Here is a 13,716-nt window from a genome sequence, read left to right as displayed (position 1 = left end):
ACCTCCTAGAAACCTGCCTCAGATGGGGAAAGATTAGGGCAGGCTGAGATCCCAATTTAGCCCTCAGCATGCAGAGAGGAGCTGGGTGCAGAGACGGGAGAGACAGGGAGAGTGCGGCCTCCTCTCCTCCCCTCCCTCTGCCTGGCGATTTGCCTCTGCCCCCTCCCTGCCTGATACCCCCCTCTCCCCAAACCTTCAAGGGCCTCAGTTTCCCATGTTTAATAGAGGAGGAAAAGTTTCCAAAATGAGGAAGAGAAGGGGCCCCACTGGCTTGTTCCTCAGCTGGGACTGGGCTGAAGCCCGAGAAGATGGGTATGCGGGATGGGCCACCGCAACGAGCTAGGAGCTGCGGTAGGTCTTGATGATGTCCTTGATGGGGCGGCGGCAGATGGGGCAGCAGGCGTGCAGAGCCTTCTTGAGGCGCAGGCCACAGGCGTAGCAGAGGCACATGTGGCCACATGTGTAGATGACCGTGTCCACCGCGTGTTCATAGCAAATGGTGCACTCATCGCTCCACTGGCCCAGACCTGGGGTCACTGGCGACTCGGGCAGGCTCACTGGCGAGTTGGGGGCTGTCCCTGAGGACAAGGGGGCACCAGTCAGGAGGAGACATGGCCCAACCCGGCGCTGGATTCACGGGAAGAGAGCTCCCCGGCCTCTTGTGTCCCCCTCCATTTATCAGGATCTGCCTGTTCACCCTGACAACCCAACTTCTAAGGCACAAGGGAAGAGGCTGAGCTCTGAGCAGCCCCACTTCTGACCCACTCCAACCCCAGATGAGGGGACAGAGTGGCTAGGAGGCAGTGAGAGAAAAGAAGGCAAGATGGAGGAAGGAAAGGGTCCGGAATCTTTTAAGGTAGGTCCCTCCTGAGCTACCCTTTGGCACTGCCCAGCTAGGGGACAGGAGGGGATGACCCCAGAAATCACCCCCCAACAAGGGTTTACTGAGCCCAGCTCCAGCTCCTCTCCACTCCCAGCCCAAAGGCTGCATCCTTGCTGCAGTCCCACATGGTCACCAAGGAACAGAGGAGCCAGCCTACTTACCACCAGCAGAGCTGCCCAGAGGGCCAGAGCTGCACGTGCTGAGCAAGGGGTCAGACAGGCGGCTGCCCAGGGCACTGGGCGAGGTTGGCGTGGAGGCAGGGGAGCAGGGGAGTGATGGGATACCCCGCTCGGCCAGGATGGTGGAGCCTGTGAAAGGGGAGAGAGGGAAGGACACACTAGCTGCCTGCCCAGGCCAAACTGGAGAAAGCTCTGTCCCTCACAGTGGGTTCCCAGGCCTGACCACACAGCCCAGCCACAGGGCCAAGAGCGGGATTTTGCAGGCTGGCGCGGGGATCATTTGATATTACCGCCGTGGAGTATAGCTAATCAGCTAAAGACTTTGACCCCAGACAGCACCCAGCCTGGCCTCTGTTCTCACCTATGAACTGGAGGGTCATATCCTGCTTGCTTCTTGTTAAAACAGCAGCTCCAAACTAGGCCCCTGCCTGGCACCTACCTCCGCGCCTCCCCGTGTATGCTTTCTGCAAAGCTTCCTGGGCCGGAGCATGTATGTTACCATCTCCCCTGCCCCGCAACCTCACCCTCCTGTTCGGAGCCCTGAGCTCTTCACCACTGTCCCCAGATATCACCCACCTTTTCTGCATGGCACCTCTGCAATGCCTTCACTTTTTCCCACCTTGTTCTGATCATAGATTCTCTCCTCCCCTCCTTCCTCCTTCCGTCACTCACTTCCTCTCCTTTCTTTTTTTTTTTTTTTTTTTTTCAGACAGAGTCTCGCTGTCGCCAGGCTGGAGTGCAGTGGCACAACCTCGGCTCACTACAATCTCCACCTCCCAGGTTCAAGGGATTCTCCTGCCTCAGCCTCCTGAGTAGTTGGGATCATAGGCGCATGCCACCACACCCAGCTAATTTTTTTGTATTTTTAATAGAGACAGGGTTTCACCATGTTGGCCAAGATGGTCTCCATCTCCTCACCTCGTGATCTGCCAGCCTCGGCTCCCAAAGTGCTAGGATTGCTGGGGTGAGCCGCTGCGCCCGGCCTTCCTCTCCTTTTTAACAGTCCTCGCCTCCCTCTTTCCCTCCTTCCCTCCTTCCTTCTCTCCTCCCTTCAACAAATCTTTACCAAGGACCTACCAGGCACCAGGCCCCATGCAGACAGAAAGCTAGAGACAGCCCCTGACTTCAAAGAGCTGGCTGTCCAGGGAGCCTCTGGCGGCTGTCCTCAAACTCCTTCCTCTGGGCCGCCCTGACTACCCCCAGACCACATTACTCCCTCAAGTACACACACACATGCACTACAGACATACAACTACACAACCACAAAGGCTGGAGTAATATTTGTTCTGTGCCCAGGACTCCAGTTTTGTTTCTCCAGTGAAACCATGAGCTTTCTTTTTTTTTTTTTTTTTTTTGAGACGGAGTCTTGCTCTGTCGCCCAGGCTGGAGTGCAGTGGCGCAATCTCGGCTCACTGCAAACTCCACCTCCCGGGTTCACACCATTCTCCTATCTCAGCCTCCTGAGTAGCTGGGACTACAGGCGCCTGCCACCAGGCCCAGCTAATTTTTTTTTGTATTTTTAGTAGAAACGGGGTTTCACCGTGTTAGCCAGGGTGGTCTCCATCTCCTGACCTTGTGATCCACCCGCCTCAGCCTCCCAAAGTGCTGAGATTACAGGTGTGAGCCGCCGTGCCCAGCCCATGAGCTTTCTTAGAACAGGAAATAGTATTCACCTGTGACTCTCCTACAAATCCTAACGTAATGCCCTGCACACACCTAAGTGTCCAATGAGATCTTTTTTATCTGTAGTTATTAATTCTAATTCATTTAGTTGTGTTATTATTTCTAAGAATATTCAATAGATGCCCACAGGGTTTCTCTTACTGTGTTAATATTTTTCCAAGTTAATTATCATCTCCTTCTTTCAGGAATTCACAACTCCTATTTACTTTTCTTGCCTTGTTGCATTGGCCAGAATTTTCAGAACAACATCTGTAAGCCATCTCTATTATATTCCTGACTTTCATGAGAATATTTCTGATGTTTCACCAATAAGTATGGAACTGGCTGTATGTTTTGTGATACACATGAGTGAAGGAAGTAACCTTCTATTCTTAGTATACTTAGGCTAGCCACAAAGCCAAGCATTCCTCTATAAGGTTAATAATGACCCTTCATACATTGCCACTGGTTAGTTATTCTTTTGAAGTCAGTCAGGATCTTTAAACACCAATTTGCTGGTTGAGATGCCCAATTTTCCAAACAGATCAGGAGCACTTTGTTGAATGTATATTGAATTCTGGGTGGTTCTTCTTCAACACCCACCTTGGCCTATCCTCCTCTTGAGAGAGAGAAATCTGGATTTTTTTTAAGCCTCCCCTTTGCTCCAGTCTAGTAAACCTCTTTGGGCAACAGAAGCCTTACTGGAAAGCTGCTTAGCTATTATTAGATGGTGCTGAGGGAAGAAAGTACCTTACTCTTATGTAATTTCCTTGCCCTGAGTAGTAGTATATCCTGGTCAGTGAAATCAGCTTGACTATTGTTTATTTTTTATTTTTTTGCATCCCAGCCTAATTTCTTTTTATTCCATCTTGAATTCTCACCCAAGCCTGATTCATCTTGCCTGCTTGCTTGATTTCTCTCTTTCTCTCTCTCTCTCTCTCTTTCTTTTCTTGAGACGGAATCTCACTGTTGCCCAAGCTGGAATGCAGTGGCGCCATCTCAGCTCACTGCAGCCTCTGCCTCCCAGGTTCAAGCGATTCTCCTGCCTCAACCTCCCGAGTAGCTGGGCTTACAGGCGTGCACCACCACACCCAGCTAATTTTTTTTGTATTTTAGTAGAAATGGGGATTTGCCACATTGGCCAGGCTGGTCTTGAACTGCTGGCCTCAAGCAATACATCTGCCTCGGCCTCTCTAAGTGCTAGGATTACAGATGTGAGCCACCGCACCCAGGCTTTTCATTTCCTTTTTATTTATGTTTCACTCCATCTTCATTTGGTCTCTTTCCAGAGTTGGAAGTCCCCAATGTTTTTTATATGATTTCTCATGCTCTCACAAGCCAACAGCATTGCATGCATTAACATATGTGTATTCAGTTACTCACATGTGCCTATACACAGTACGCCAATCTCATAGAGTAACTACCTCATGCTCACTCATCTACACACATTATCTTATCTATCAAGCCTCCTGGGCTGAGGTCTAGGCTAGGGGCTGTGAGGCCCAGGGGTCTCCAAACTTGGGTAAGCATACTTACTAAAGAAAAACAATTCAGATGTCCAGAACCTGTCCAAGGTCTACCGAATTAAAATCTCAGGAGGGGGGTCCAAGAATCTGCACTTTAATAGGTCCTCCAGGTAAATCTAACGAAACCAGCTCAGTCTCACAGAGCTGGTTCAAAGACCGGCACTTGGAAAGCATGAATACCTGCTCACTCTGGGGTACAAAGGTACCAGGAGACACTTTGTGAAAAGATTTCCGGTCAAATTAGTATGGAAAAACTCTACACCAAAACCACCATCACCGTCTCCTTAATCAAAGTGCATATTTATTAAAGGCTCTGTGAAGTCTTCCAATAAAGAATCTTCCTCCCTTCTTTTCTTAACTCAATACACATCCCTCAGTCCTTTCAAACCCTGTGCCCCCGAGAAAAGGCAGGCCCAGAACTCTGCAGCCCCACTTCCCCCAAGGCTGCCTGCTCAGGGATTCCCCCGAGTCCCCCAACCAGACACCACCCTGCACCACCTGACTACTGACATTCCAACCTCTTTTTCTCATTTGGACTCACAAACTTCCTTAAAGGTGAGGACCTTTATTTCCATTTTGGAGAAATGGTAACCGAGACTCAAAAAGTTAACTGCTGGGGGAAACCTTTTTTTTTTTTTTTTTTTTTTTTGAGACGGAGTCTCACTCTGTCGCCCAGGCTGGAGTGCAGCGGCACGATCTTGGCTCACTGCAAGCTCCGCCTCCTGGGCTCACGTCATTCTCCTGCCTCAGCCTCCCGAGTAGCTGGGACTACAGGCGCCCACCACCATGCCCCGCTAATTTTTTGTATTTTTAGTAGAGATGGGGTTTCACCGTGTTAGCCAGGATGGTCTTGATCTCCTGACCTCATGATTCGCCCGCCTCGGCCTCCCAAAATGCTGGGATTACAGGCGTGAGCCACCGCACCCGGCCTTTTCCTCTCATTTTTGAGTGGTCACTGGGTTGTGTGCTTCTGGACTGTTTATGTATCTGTGAGACTATGGGTTGATCTGATTCTGGGCATCAAACTCAATAATCCGCGCTTTCCCTCGCCTCACCCCCCAGGTTAGTCTCCCAGGTGACATATAAGGGCCACTGACAAGATGACCAAGTCCCGCCCAGAACTCACCTTAAGTGTCTGTGATTCCTTAGCAACACCATCATGAGCCTGGAGGAAGGGGAGCTCGCCCTTTGTCTCCTACCCGGATCGTCCCCGCCTCCAGGAAAGGCACACGCCCAGGCGCAGCTGCGGGCACTCACCGAGGATGCGGATCTGCGTGATGGTCCCGTGCAGGCCGAAGAGCATCCAAAGCGGCTGCGAGGCGTCCACGCACAGCTGCATGCCGGCGGCCGCGCCATTGTGGCTGAGGTGCAGCTCGCCGTCGGCGTTGACCACCAGGCCCAGGATGTCGCCGCTGTGCAGGGGCCCGGGCACGCGGCACACGGCCCAGAATTCCTTGCGGTCCACCAGGGCCTCAGGGCTGAAGGGCAGGTCGGCCGGCCGCAGCGTGCCGGGGTCGCACGTGGTGACGCCGAACGACAGCGCGCCGGGCCGCGCGCCACCCGAGCGCGTGACCTTGACGAAGATTGTCTCGGCCACGCGCACGGGCCGGCTGGTGAAGACGAGCGCGCGCTCGTCGCGCCCGTGCTCCACGCGCGCCACCGTCTGCTCGTCGAGGATGCGAACGTGCGCGCCGGCGCGCAGGGCGTGGAAACGCAGGTCGCCGTCGAGCTGCGCCGGCAGCGCGCGGCTGTGCTGCGAGTTGAGTGAGTTCTGCGGGATGGGGCAGCCGGCGGCCGGCGCGGCCTCGTCGCCGTCCGCGCCCGGCACGTTGAGGTCGCATAGGCTCACCGAGAGGCGCGCGTCGTCCGCCTCGCGCCGCAGCGACGGCCGCCGCAGGGCGGTGAAGGAGCGCGGCCGCAGACAGTCCGGGAGCACCAGCTCGCTATCTGCGCGGGAGACACGGGGCAGTGTCACGCAGGGCTCCCGGGAGGCGGCCCCGGCGCGCCCCGCTGTCCGGTCCCTACGCGCGCACCGTTACAATCCCGGATGGCTAATGGCGCACACGATGCTTGTGACATAAATTAGCGAGGACAGTCAAGAAACGACTCTTGAAGGACATCTGTTTAAGCAGAGGAATAGGCGGGGGGAAGCACCGAAACTGAAACCATGTGGATGCTTCCAAATGCTCACAGGTGCTTGCTATATGCATATGTGTACTTCCTCATTTTCTACAGTAAATGTGCATTCCTTATAATTTAAAATTTTCAAAAATTTAACTCCTGGGCTCCTTCCGTCTTATCCCTAGCACCTAGAACAGCGCCAAGCATTCTGTTGACAAACAGTAACCGTCTGTCCAGTGCACTGATGAAGGCCTAACATCCTGGAAAGCCAGGGAGCAACCACCCCCCAGCAAACACACACAGACACCCTCTTTGCGTACATTATCTCATCTAACCTTAACAATCACCTTTTGAGGCTACCATTGCCATGTCAGGACACAGGCTGAGAGAAGTAGATCTATCCAAGATACCCTTTTGAAAGTGGCTTAACAGGGAATCAAACTCATCGTTCTTTTTTAAATCATACAAGTTATACAAAATATAAAACGGTATTTTGTAGAAAATTCAGTTCAGCAAAAAGAAAAAACAATTGCCTATAAGCCCACCACCCAGAGAAAAGCATTTTTAATATTTGGATGTATGATCTTTTGGCCTTTTTAAAGGCTGTATTTTTGGGTTTTTTGTTTGGCTTTTATTTTTATTTATTTATTTATTTTTTTTTTTTTGAGACAGGATCTTGCTCTGTGGCCCAGGCTGGAGTGCGGTGGAGATATCTCAGCTTACAGCAACCTCCGCCTCCCAGGCTCAAGCCATCCTCACCTCAGCCTCCCAAGTAGCTGGGATGCACCACCGCGCCCAGCTAATTTTTGTATTTTTGGGGTGGAGACGGTATTTCGCCATGTTGCCCGTCTGGTCTCCAACTCCTAGGCTCAAGCGATCCTCCTGCCTCAGTCTCCCAAAGTGCTACGATTAGAAGTGTGAGCCACCACACCCAGCTGGTTACTTTTTTTAGTGCAAAAATTGAGTCATGCTATATAAACATCACTTGTTTTTTACCTTTTATATGTACTACATCACTTTGAAAATGTGATGACATTGACCCATTTCCCCAGAAAAATGAACATTCTCACTAAATTCTGTAGATAATTTCTCGGCATTCATGAACTACATGAAGCCATTCATGGGCAAGGACTCCAGGCTAAGAACCCTGGTAGCTTTTTTCAAAATTTTCAAAAATGTAACTCCTGGGCTCCTTCTGTCTTATCCCCAGCATCTGAACACCTCTCCATGCCAATAACTGTTTCCAACACCATATTCTTCTAATGGCTGTGTTATGTTCTGCTTTATGGAGTTCTATAACTTTCAATAAAAGTGATCACCATGTTCCATGAATTACCCCTGCAATTCATCCTTTACGGCAGCCCGTGGAAGTGTTCCCGTTTTACAGATAAAGCTCAGCGGCGTTATGACAGCCGCCATGTGGCAGATCCAGGATTGAAAAAAAGGTCTGTCCAACTCCTAATGCCGCATTCTTCACTTCCAGACTCTCCTTGTTTATTGAAGCCTTTCTGCGTGAGTCAATCTCTCCAAATTTGCCTGGTGCCACTGTAAGCCGCACCATGGACCGATCCCTTCCTGTGGGCCTTCTCTCTGAACCTCTCCAAGGGAGAATCTGTGCTGTCTCTTCAGGAACTGGGTTAAGGATGGCTGGGGTTCTCAGGTATGACAGCAAAGCTTGGGGGATTGGTCTGGTAGGGACAGCAGAGGCCAAAATTCACTTCCAACTGAATGTAGACATGGTCACTAAACCTCCCTCTTTTCTTTCACCCTTTCACTGCCCCTTCCAGGAACTGTGTTGTCTGGCCCCCAGAAAGCTCTGGGTGTGGGCCCTTCCCCCCAAGCCTCCTGAAGCTCTGGAGAAGCCTCCTGGGGCCTGGCTGATCGGGGTTTCCTGGAATCGTGTTGGCGAGGAGGAGGGAGCCGGCCAGAAAATGTGATTATTCCAGGGAATTGACTGTGACAGTGATGGTGCATAGAGGCTGGGGGGCTGCAGAGAGGCAGAGGCAGAGGCCAGGAGGGCCTGTGCAGGGGGGAGGTAGGAGAGACAAATGGTGCAGAGTAGGGGAAAGCCAGTGGGCTGACATGGACCCTGGGGAACAGTCCCTGCTCCCTCACCCCTCTGGGATTCCAGGCACTGACCCTTGGGAACTTCAGAGGGTGGGAGACAGAGAGGGGAAGGGGCAGTAACAGCAGGGAGAAGAGGAATCAGGTCGCTCAGAGATGTCCAGCCAGAGCCTCCAGGAACACAGCTGTCACAGGGCCCACACCACCCCCTCAGGACAATCAGTCCAGAGCTCCTGGGGCTGGGCAGACCCTCAGAACAGAGCTCTTAATGGGGCTGGATGCAAGCTATGCTGGTCTCTCTGCCCCTTCAGGAGTCCCCTTCTACTTAAACATGCACACTACCAGGTGCTCACTAACTTCCAGGCAACCTGTTCCATTGTGGAGTTAATTTGTCTTTAAAGAGTATTTCCTTCTTTTAAACCAAAATCTACCTCCCTGTATTTAACCCACTACCTCCTGAGCTGCCTATCAGCCCAGTACTGAAGACAATTCTCAGGGAATACTCAGACTCCCACACACCTTCCCACCTCTTAGATAATGAACAAAACCAGACTCAGTACTCTAGATGTGCACCAACCAGCTCAAGGCACAGTGTGGCCATCACCTCCCCTTGGTATATATGCTATACTTCTAATAATGCGACCTAAAAGTACATTAGGTTTTTTTCAGTAACCAACATTAATATACTAGTAGGCAGGACAGGAGCACAGTTAAGTGCAATGAATTTGAAGTCATCAGTCTAGGTTCAAATCCTGGCCCTGCCATTTCCTGTATGACAGGGCTATATGACTGGACAAACAGCTGAACTTCTTGGGGCCTCTTCAGCAGTGAAATCAGCATCTACTGATTTACATAAAATCTGTATCTAATACTCCCCTTAGAAGAGACGCTGTGAGGATGAAAAGGAGTAAGGTACACAGGGCACCTAATAGGAGACCTGGCACAGTCATTAGGTTAATATAAGCCGTTGTTATTGGCATGTGAACTGCCACATGATTCAGAAGAAAGTGCATGGGCTTTGGGGTGATCCAGGTCTGGATCAGGCCTAGGTTTAAATGTCTGATCCAGCACTTGGCTGGTGGCTTTTGGGTAAGCAACCTTCCTCCCAGCCTCAAATTGCTCACCTAGAGAATAGGGGTAATAATACCTGCCCTGAGTTGTTGTTGGAAAGATCCGAGGTAAAGTGGGACCACCCCCAGCACCCAGAAGCTACCCGATAACTTCAGATATTAGTATTTGCTTGGCTTGAGCACAGTCTCAACTAAAAGTCAGGTACACCTGTCCTCAGACCATGGGCTTTTTGAACCTTAATGCAGGATTTCACATCAGTCATGATGGGTACCCAGGAAATACTCATTGAATGAAATCACCAAAGACCAAGAAGCAGCAGCTAAAATGTAGAGGTGAGAGGATAAAGAAGAAAGAAAGGAGAAACAGTGGAGGATGTACAAAGAGAAGGGGGTAGGAAGAGGATCCCTTTAGCCTTGCTTGAAATCTTGCTAGAGTTGGGAGGGGAGGGACAAAAGCTGCTGGGAAACAGCTAAAAACGGAACGAATCCCTAGGGCCAGTGCCCAGCCCAAGTCTGTCTTCTCTCCCTCTCCACCCCTCAGGGTCAGAAGCAGCTGCAGGCAGCCAGCAGCTCCAAAATAACCATCCCATCAGTGAGTCCAGCTGTGTTGAAGCCCTGAAATAGATGAAACTCGAGACACAGGAGCTGGTTAGAACACCCTCTGCAGAAGGGACGGCAAAGGTCACAGTTGAGTGAGCCGATACCAAGTTAGAGGTCAGGGCAGTGTTTGGGGCCCCAAGCCATGGGAGAACACCATGGGACCAACCTCAGCCCAAGACTGCACCACTTGATGGGTAAGGCTTAGAAAAACCAGATGGGCAACCTGTCACCCCAAGCAGTGGGGTGGCCCCACATTCGGAAGCAACAAGTTACATAATCGGTGCCGGGACACGTGCCCACCTGCTTTGGAGGTGTTTATGATGGGAACAGAGACGGCACAAGGCCATGAGGAGAAGCCGCTAAGCTGACTCCCCTTGCATGTCCCATCATTCAGGAAAGAACCTGTCAGTCTTCAGCTCTTGCCTGTTCTGGTGCCCGGCGGTGGCTCTACCGACACCCTGGGCCAGAGCAAAAATAAGCAGGCCCTGCCAGGGCAGGGAGGTCCTGGCCATGTGTTTCCCCTCCTCTAGGTGGTGCTGGGGGCCCTACTCACTGACCTACTGTGTGCCCAGCCCTGGGCAGGGAGTCTGGGAGAGGGAGGAGCCAGGAACTGGGCCCTGGGAGCCAAGAGTCAGTGGAAGGGGCAAGGCTTAAAGGCAGGACATGTTTTTTTTATTATTATTATTTTTTGATACAGGGTCTCGCTCTGTTCCCCAGGCTGGAGTGCAGTGGCACGATCTAGGCTCACTGCATCCTCTGCCTCCCAGGTTCAAGCGATTCTTGTGCCTCAGCCTCCAAAGTGGCTGGGACTACAGGTGCACACCACCACGCCTGGCTAATTTTTGTATTTTTTGTAGAGACAGGGTTTCACTAGGTTTCCCAGGCTGGTTTCGAACTCCTCAGCTCAAGTGATCTGCTGGCCTCAGCCTCCCAAAGTGCTGAGATTACAGGTGTGAGCCACCATGCCCGCCCCGAAGTCAGGAAAATATTTGAATACAATTTAGTTACCAGAGTCTTAGCATCTAGGATTAGACAGGACTTTCGAGGAACTAAGGTACTAGGAAATCCATTTATCCCTGCCAATCTCTCGGCTAGAGGCTAGAATGGCCCTAGGGTCAGGAAGTTTACCATCTCCCAAGGCTACCTATTCCCCACCTTGGAATAACTATGACTTAGAAAAACTCTCCTGGTGGGAATCCATATGTATCCCAAATACCCTCCTTGGGGCTCCCTCTGAGTCTTCTCTCCTTTACAATAAATAACCCCTTTAGGATCAAGATCCCCAACTAAGGCTGAAGTCCCCTTCCTGTTTCAGAGTGGGCTAGGGAAGGTATTCTGGAAGACACAGGAGTTGACCTGAGCTGAAACACAGGAGGGTTTGGGTTGACAGGTGAGAAAACTGTTAGCAAACACCTGGTGAAGAGCAGGAGGGGGAGGGGGAGGAGACAGACTGAGGAGGGCCCCAGGGCTTGCTGTTGCCCAGAAAGCCACCCGGCCCTGCCATACGCTGCCAGCAGTGCAGGGTAACCAAGCCAGGACCTGGGCGTGGGGGACCTCAGGGCAGGCCGGGGCCTCCTTTGAGGCAGAGCTTGCCGTCAGCCTGAGAGTCCCATTTGTTGACATTCTCACATCCGGAGCACTGGCTAATCTGTAACCACAGGTCAGCCTGCAGCCGCCTGGCTTGCTAGCAGGTATCTGCTGGCCCCTGTTTGGGAGGCGCTGCCAGCCCTTTACTGTCTCCACAAACATCCTCCTGCTGGTCCGCATCTGGCACGGGGCATGGGAGGGAGCCGGGAAGGGCGGGTGCCTGGCTTAGACAGGCAAGGGGGTTCTCCACCCCTCCCAGCACCCACCTCCACCCTCTCCCTTTAAACCCAACCATGGGAAATTTAGGAGAAACAAACATGCTTTCTGGGGCTCACAGAGGGAAGGGCAGAACATCCTAGAATCACTCACAGTCACAGACTTTAAGATTCAGAGAATCTTCAAGCCACGGGATCTCATAGATTTATAGAATCATCTGGTCTAGTGGGTCTCAAACTTTTTTAAAAAGCAGTGGAATCCTTTTGTCCAACAGAACCCCAAGTTCCGGCTGAAGTCTAGGAGGTGGACATAGCACCTATCCCCTCACCCTCTCTCTGGCCTTCTCTGCAGCCTCCAAGACACCTCTGTGGAACCCCAGTGTTCCAAGGAACCCAGCTGGAGAAGCACAGATCTTGTTCCAAGGAGCAATTTCGATTGCATGGTTTTCCTTTCAGCCCGATACAGAGACCTGGGTTCAAGGCTCCCTCTTCTAGTTGAAGAGCTGGTTTGAGGGGTTGGCTTTTTTGGCCGTGGAGGGCGGTGTCTTTAAATTAGATATTCCTTTTTAACCTAAAGACAAAAGCCCTTCTCATTTGTGTAAATGCCTTTCCACATCTGTGAGGTAAGTGGGGTGTGTATAATTATGCCCAAATAATAGATGAGGAGGCTGAAGCACAGAGAAGCCGAGAACTGCCCAGAGCTAGTGAGTGGCCAAGTCAAGCCTTGATTCAGTGGGTCTCCTGCATCTTAAATGAAGGCATTGTCCCCAATACTGCAAGGCCCCAGCTCCTCCCTCCACATACACCCCACCCTGAGCCCCACCACTCTCTCCAAGGCCCCAGTACAATCTCTTGGGCCCAAGAGATGCTAGGGGCAAACATGAGATTGCCTTTCTTGTACATTAAAAACAGTCCAATACTGGTGATTACATATGGTTCAACTTGATATATATTCATTGTGGTAGAAAACTAGAGTGCACAGGAACAACCGAACCAGACAAAGCCCTCGGGAGCCTCCGGGGAACTATAAGGCAGGCAGACCGACCTTCCCCACTGAATCTGGCATCCTGAGCACTGCACTGCCCCTCTTCCTTGTACCAGCACTGCTGGGGCCCTGGTGGCCTATCTGTGCCCAACATGTGCAGTTGATCCTTGATGCCTTGAGCTCTCGTAAGCTCGACTCTGGAAGGCACAGGAGGGCCACTGTCCCCGCTCTTATCGGGTATCCAGACCTAATAGGGAGATCAGATGGACTCACATCTAGAGAAGCTGGAAGGTAATGTAGCCCAAGCTCCTGGGTTCAAATCCCAGCTCCACCAACTGCCAGCTGTGTGACCTTGGGCAGGTTATCAGACCTCTCTCAGCCTCTGTTCCTTATCTACAAAATGGGCACAATAATACCTTCCTTTATATACAAAGAGGATATATGCTGGATCTTTAAAGAGCAGGACAATACATGACTCAAAGCTGCTTATACCACTTAGGTCTCCAAGTGCTTCCGATGGTCAGGAGGAGGAAGGGTCATTTTGAATGAGGGAGGTCTGGGAAAGCTTCCTAATGGAGGGGAGGGTTTGGTGTGGGGCACTGATATAGCTGGCAGAATTTGGGGTAAGCAGAAAGGAAGCACCAGAAAAGCCTCTGAAGCAGAAGGAAAAGCAAGATTTTTTCTTAATCAAAAAGAAATGAAAATCATCAAAGAGGAAGAAATCATGATCGGCAGCCTCAGCTGTTTCCCCCAGCCCAACAGCTGGCTCAGGCTCCTTAAACTAATATTTGCCTCTTGGCCCCTAGCAGCCACAGCTGAGGGTA

General features: G+C 51.4%; 1 protein-coding gene across 5 annotated transcripts in view; it reads right to left on the bottom strand.

Annotated features, from left to right (window-relative positions):
• Positions 1-204: 204 nt before the first annotated feature.
• Positions 205-13,716, bottom strand: part of NEURL1 (neuralized E3 ubiquitin protein ligase 1) — a 96,366-nt gene continuing 82,854 nt past the window's right edge. For all 5 annotated transcript variants that reach the window (XM_004050046.5, XM_063710473.1, XM_055352886.2 and 2 more), the window contains 3 exons: positions 5,508-6,197; positions 1,045-1,191; positions 205-578 (listed from right to left, as the gene is read on the bottom strand). In XM_004050046.5, the coding sequence (XP_004050094.1) occupies positions 340-578; positions 1,045-1,191; positions 5,508-6,197 (1,076 nt within the window). In that variant the 3' untranslated portion in view covers positions 205-339. The remainder of the gene's footprint in view (positions 579-1,044; positions 1,192-5,507; positions 6,198-13,716) is intronic.

The sequence above is a fragment of the Gorilla gorilla genome, chromosome 8 (genome assembly GCF_029281585.2).
Source record: "Gorilla gorilla gorilla isolate KB3781 chromosome 8, NHGRI_mGorGor1-v2.1_pri, whole genome shotgun sequence".
Classification (NCBI taxonomy): domain Eukaryota; kingdom Metazoa; phylum Chordata; class Mammalia; order Primates; family Hominidae; genus Gorilla; species Gorilla gorilla.
This window is presented reverse-complemented; position numbering and strand designations above follow the sequence as displayed.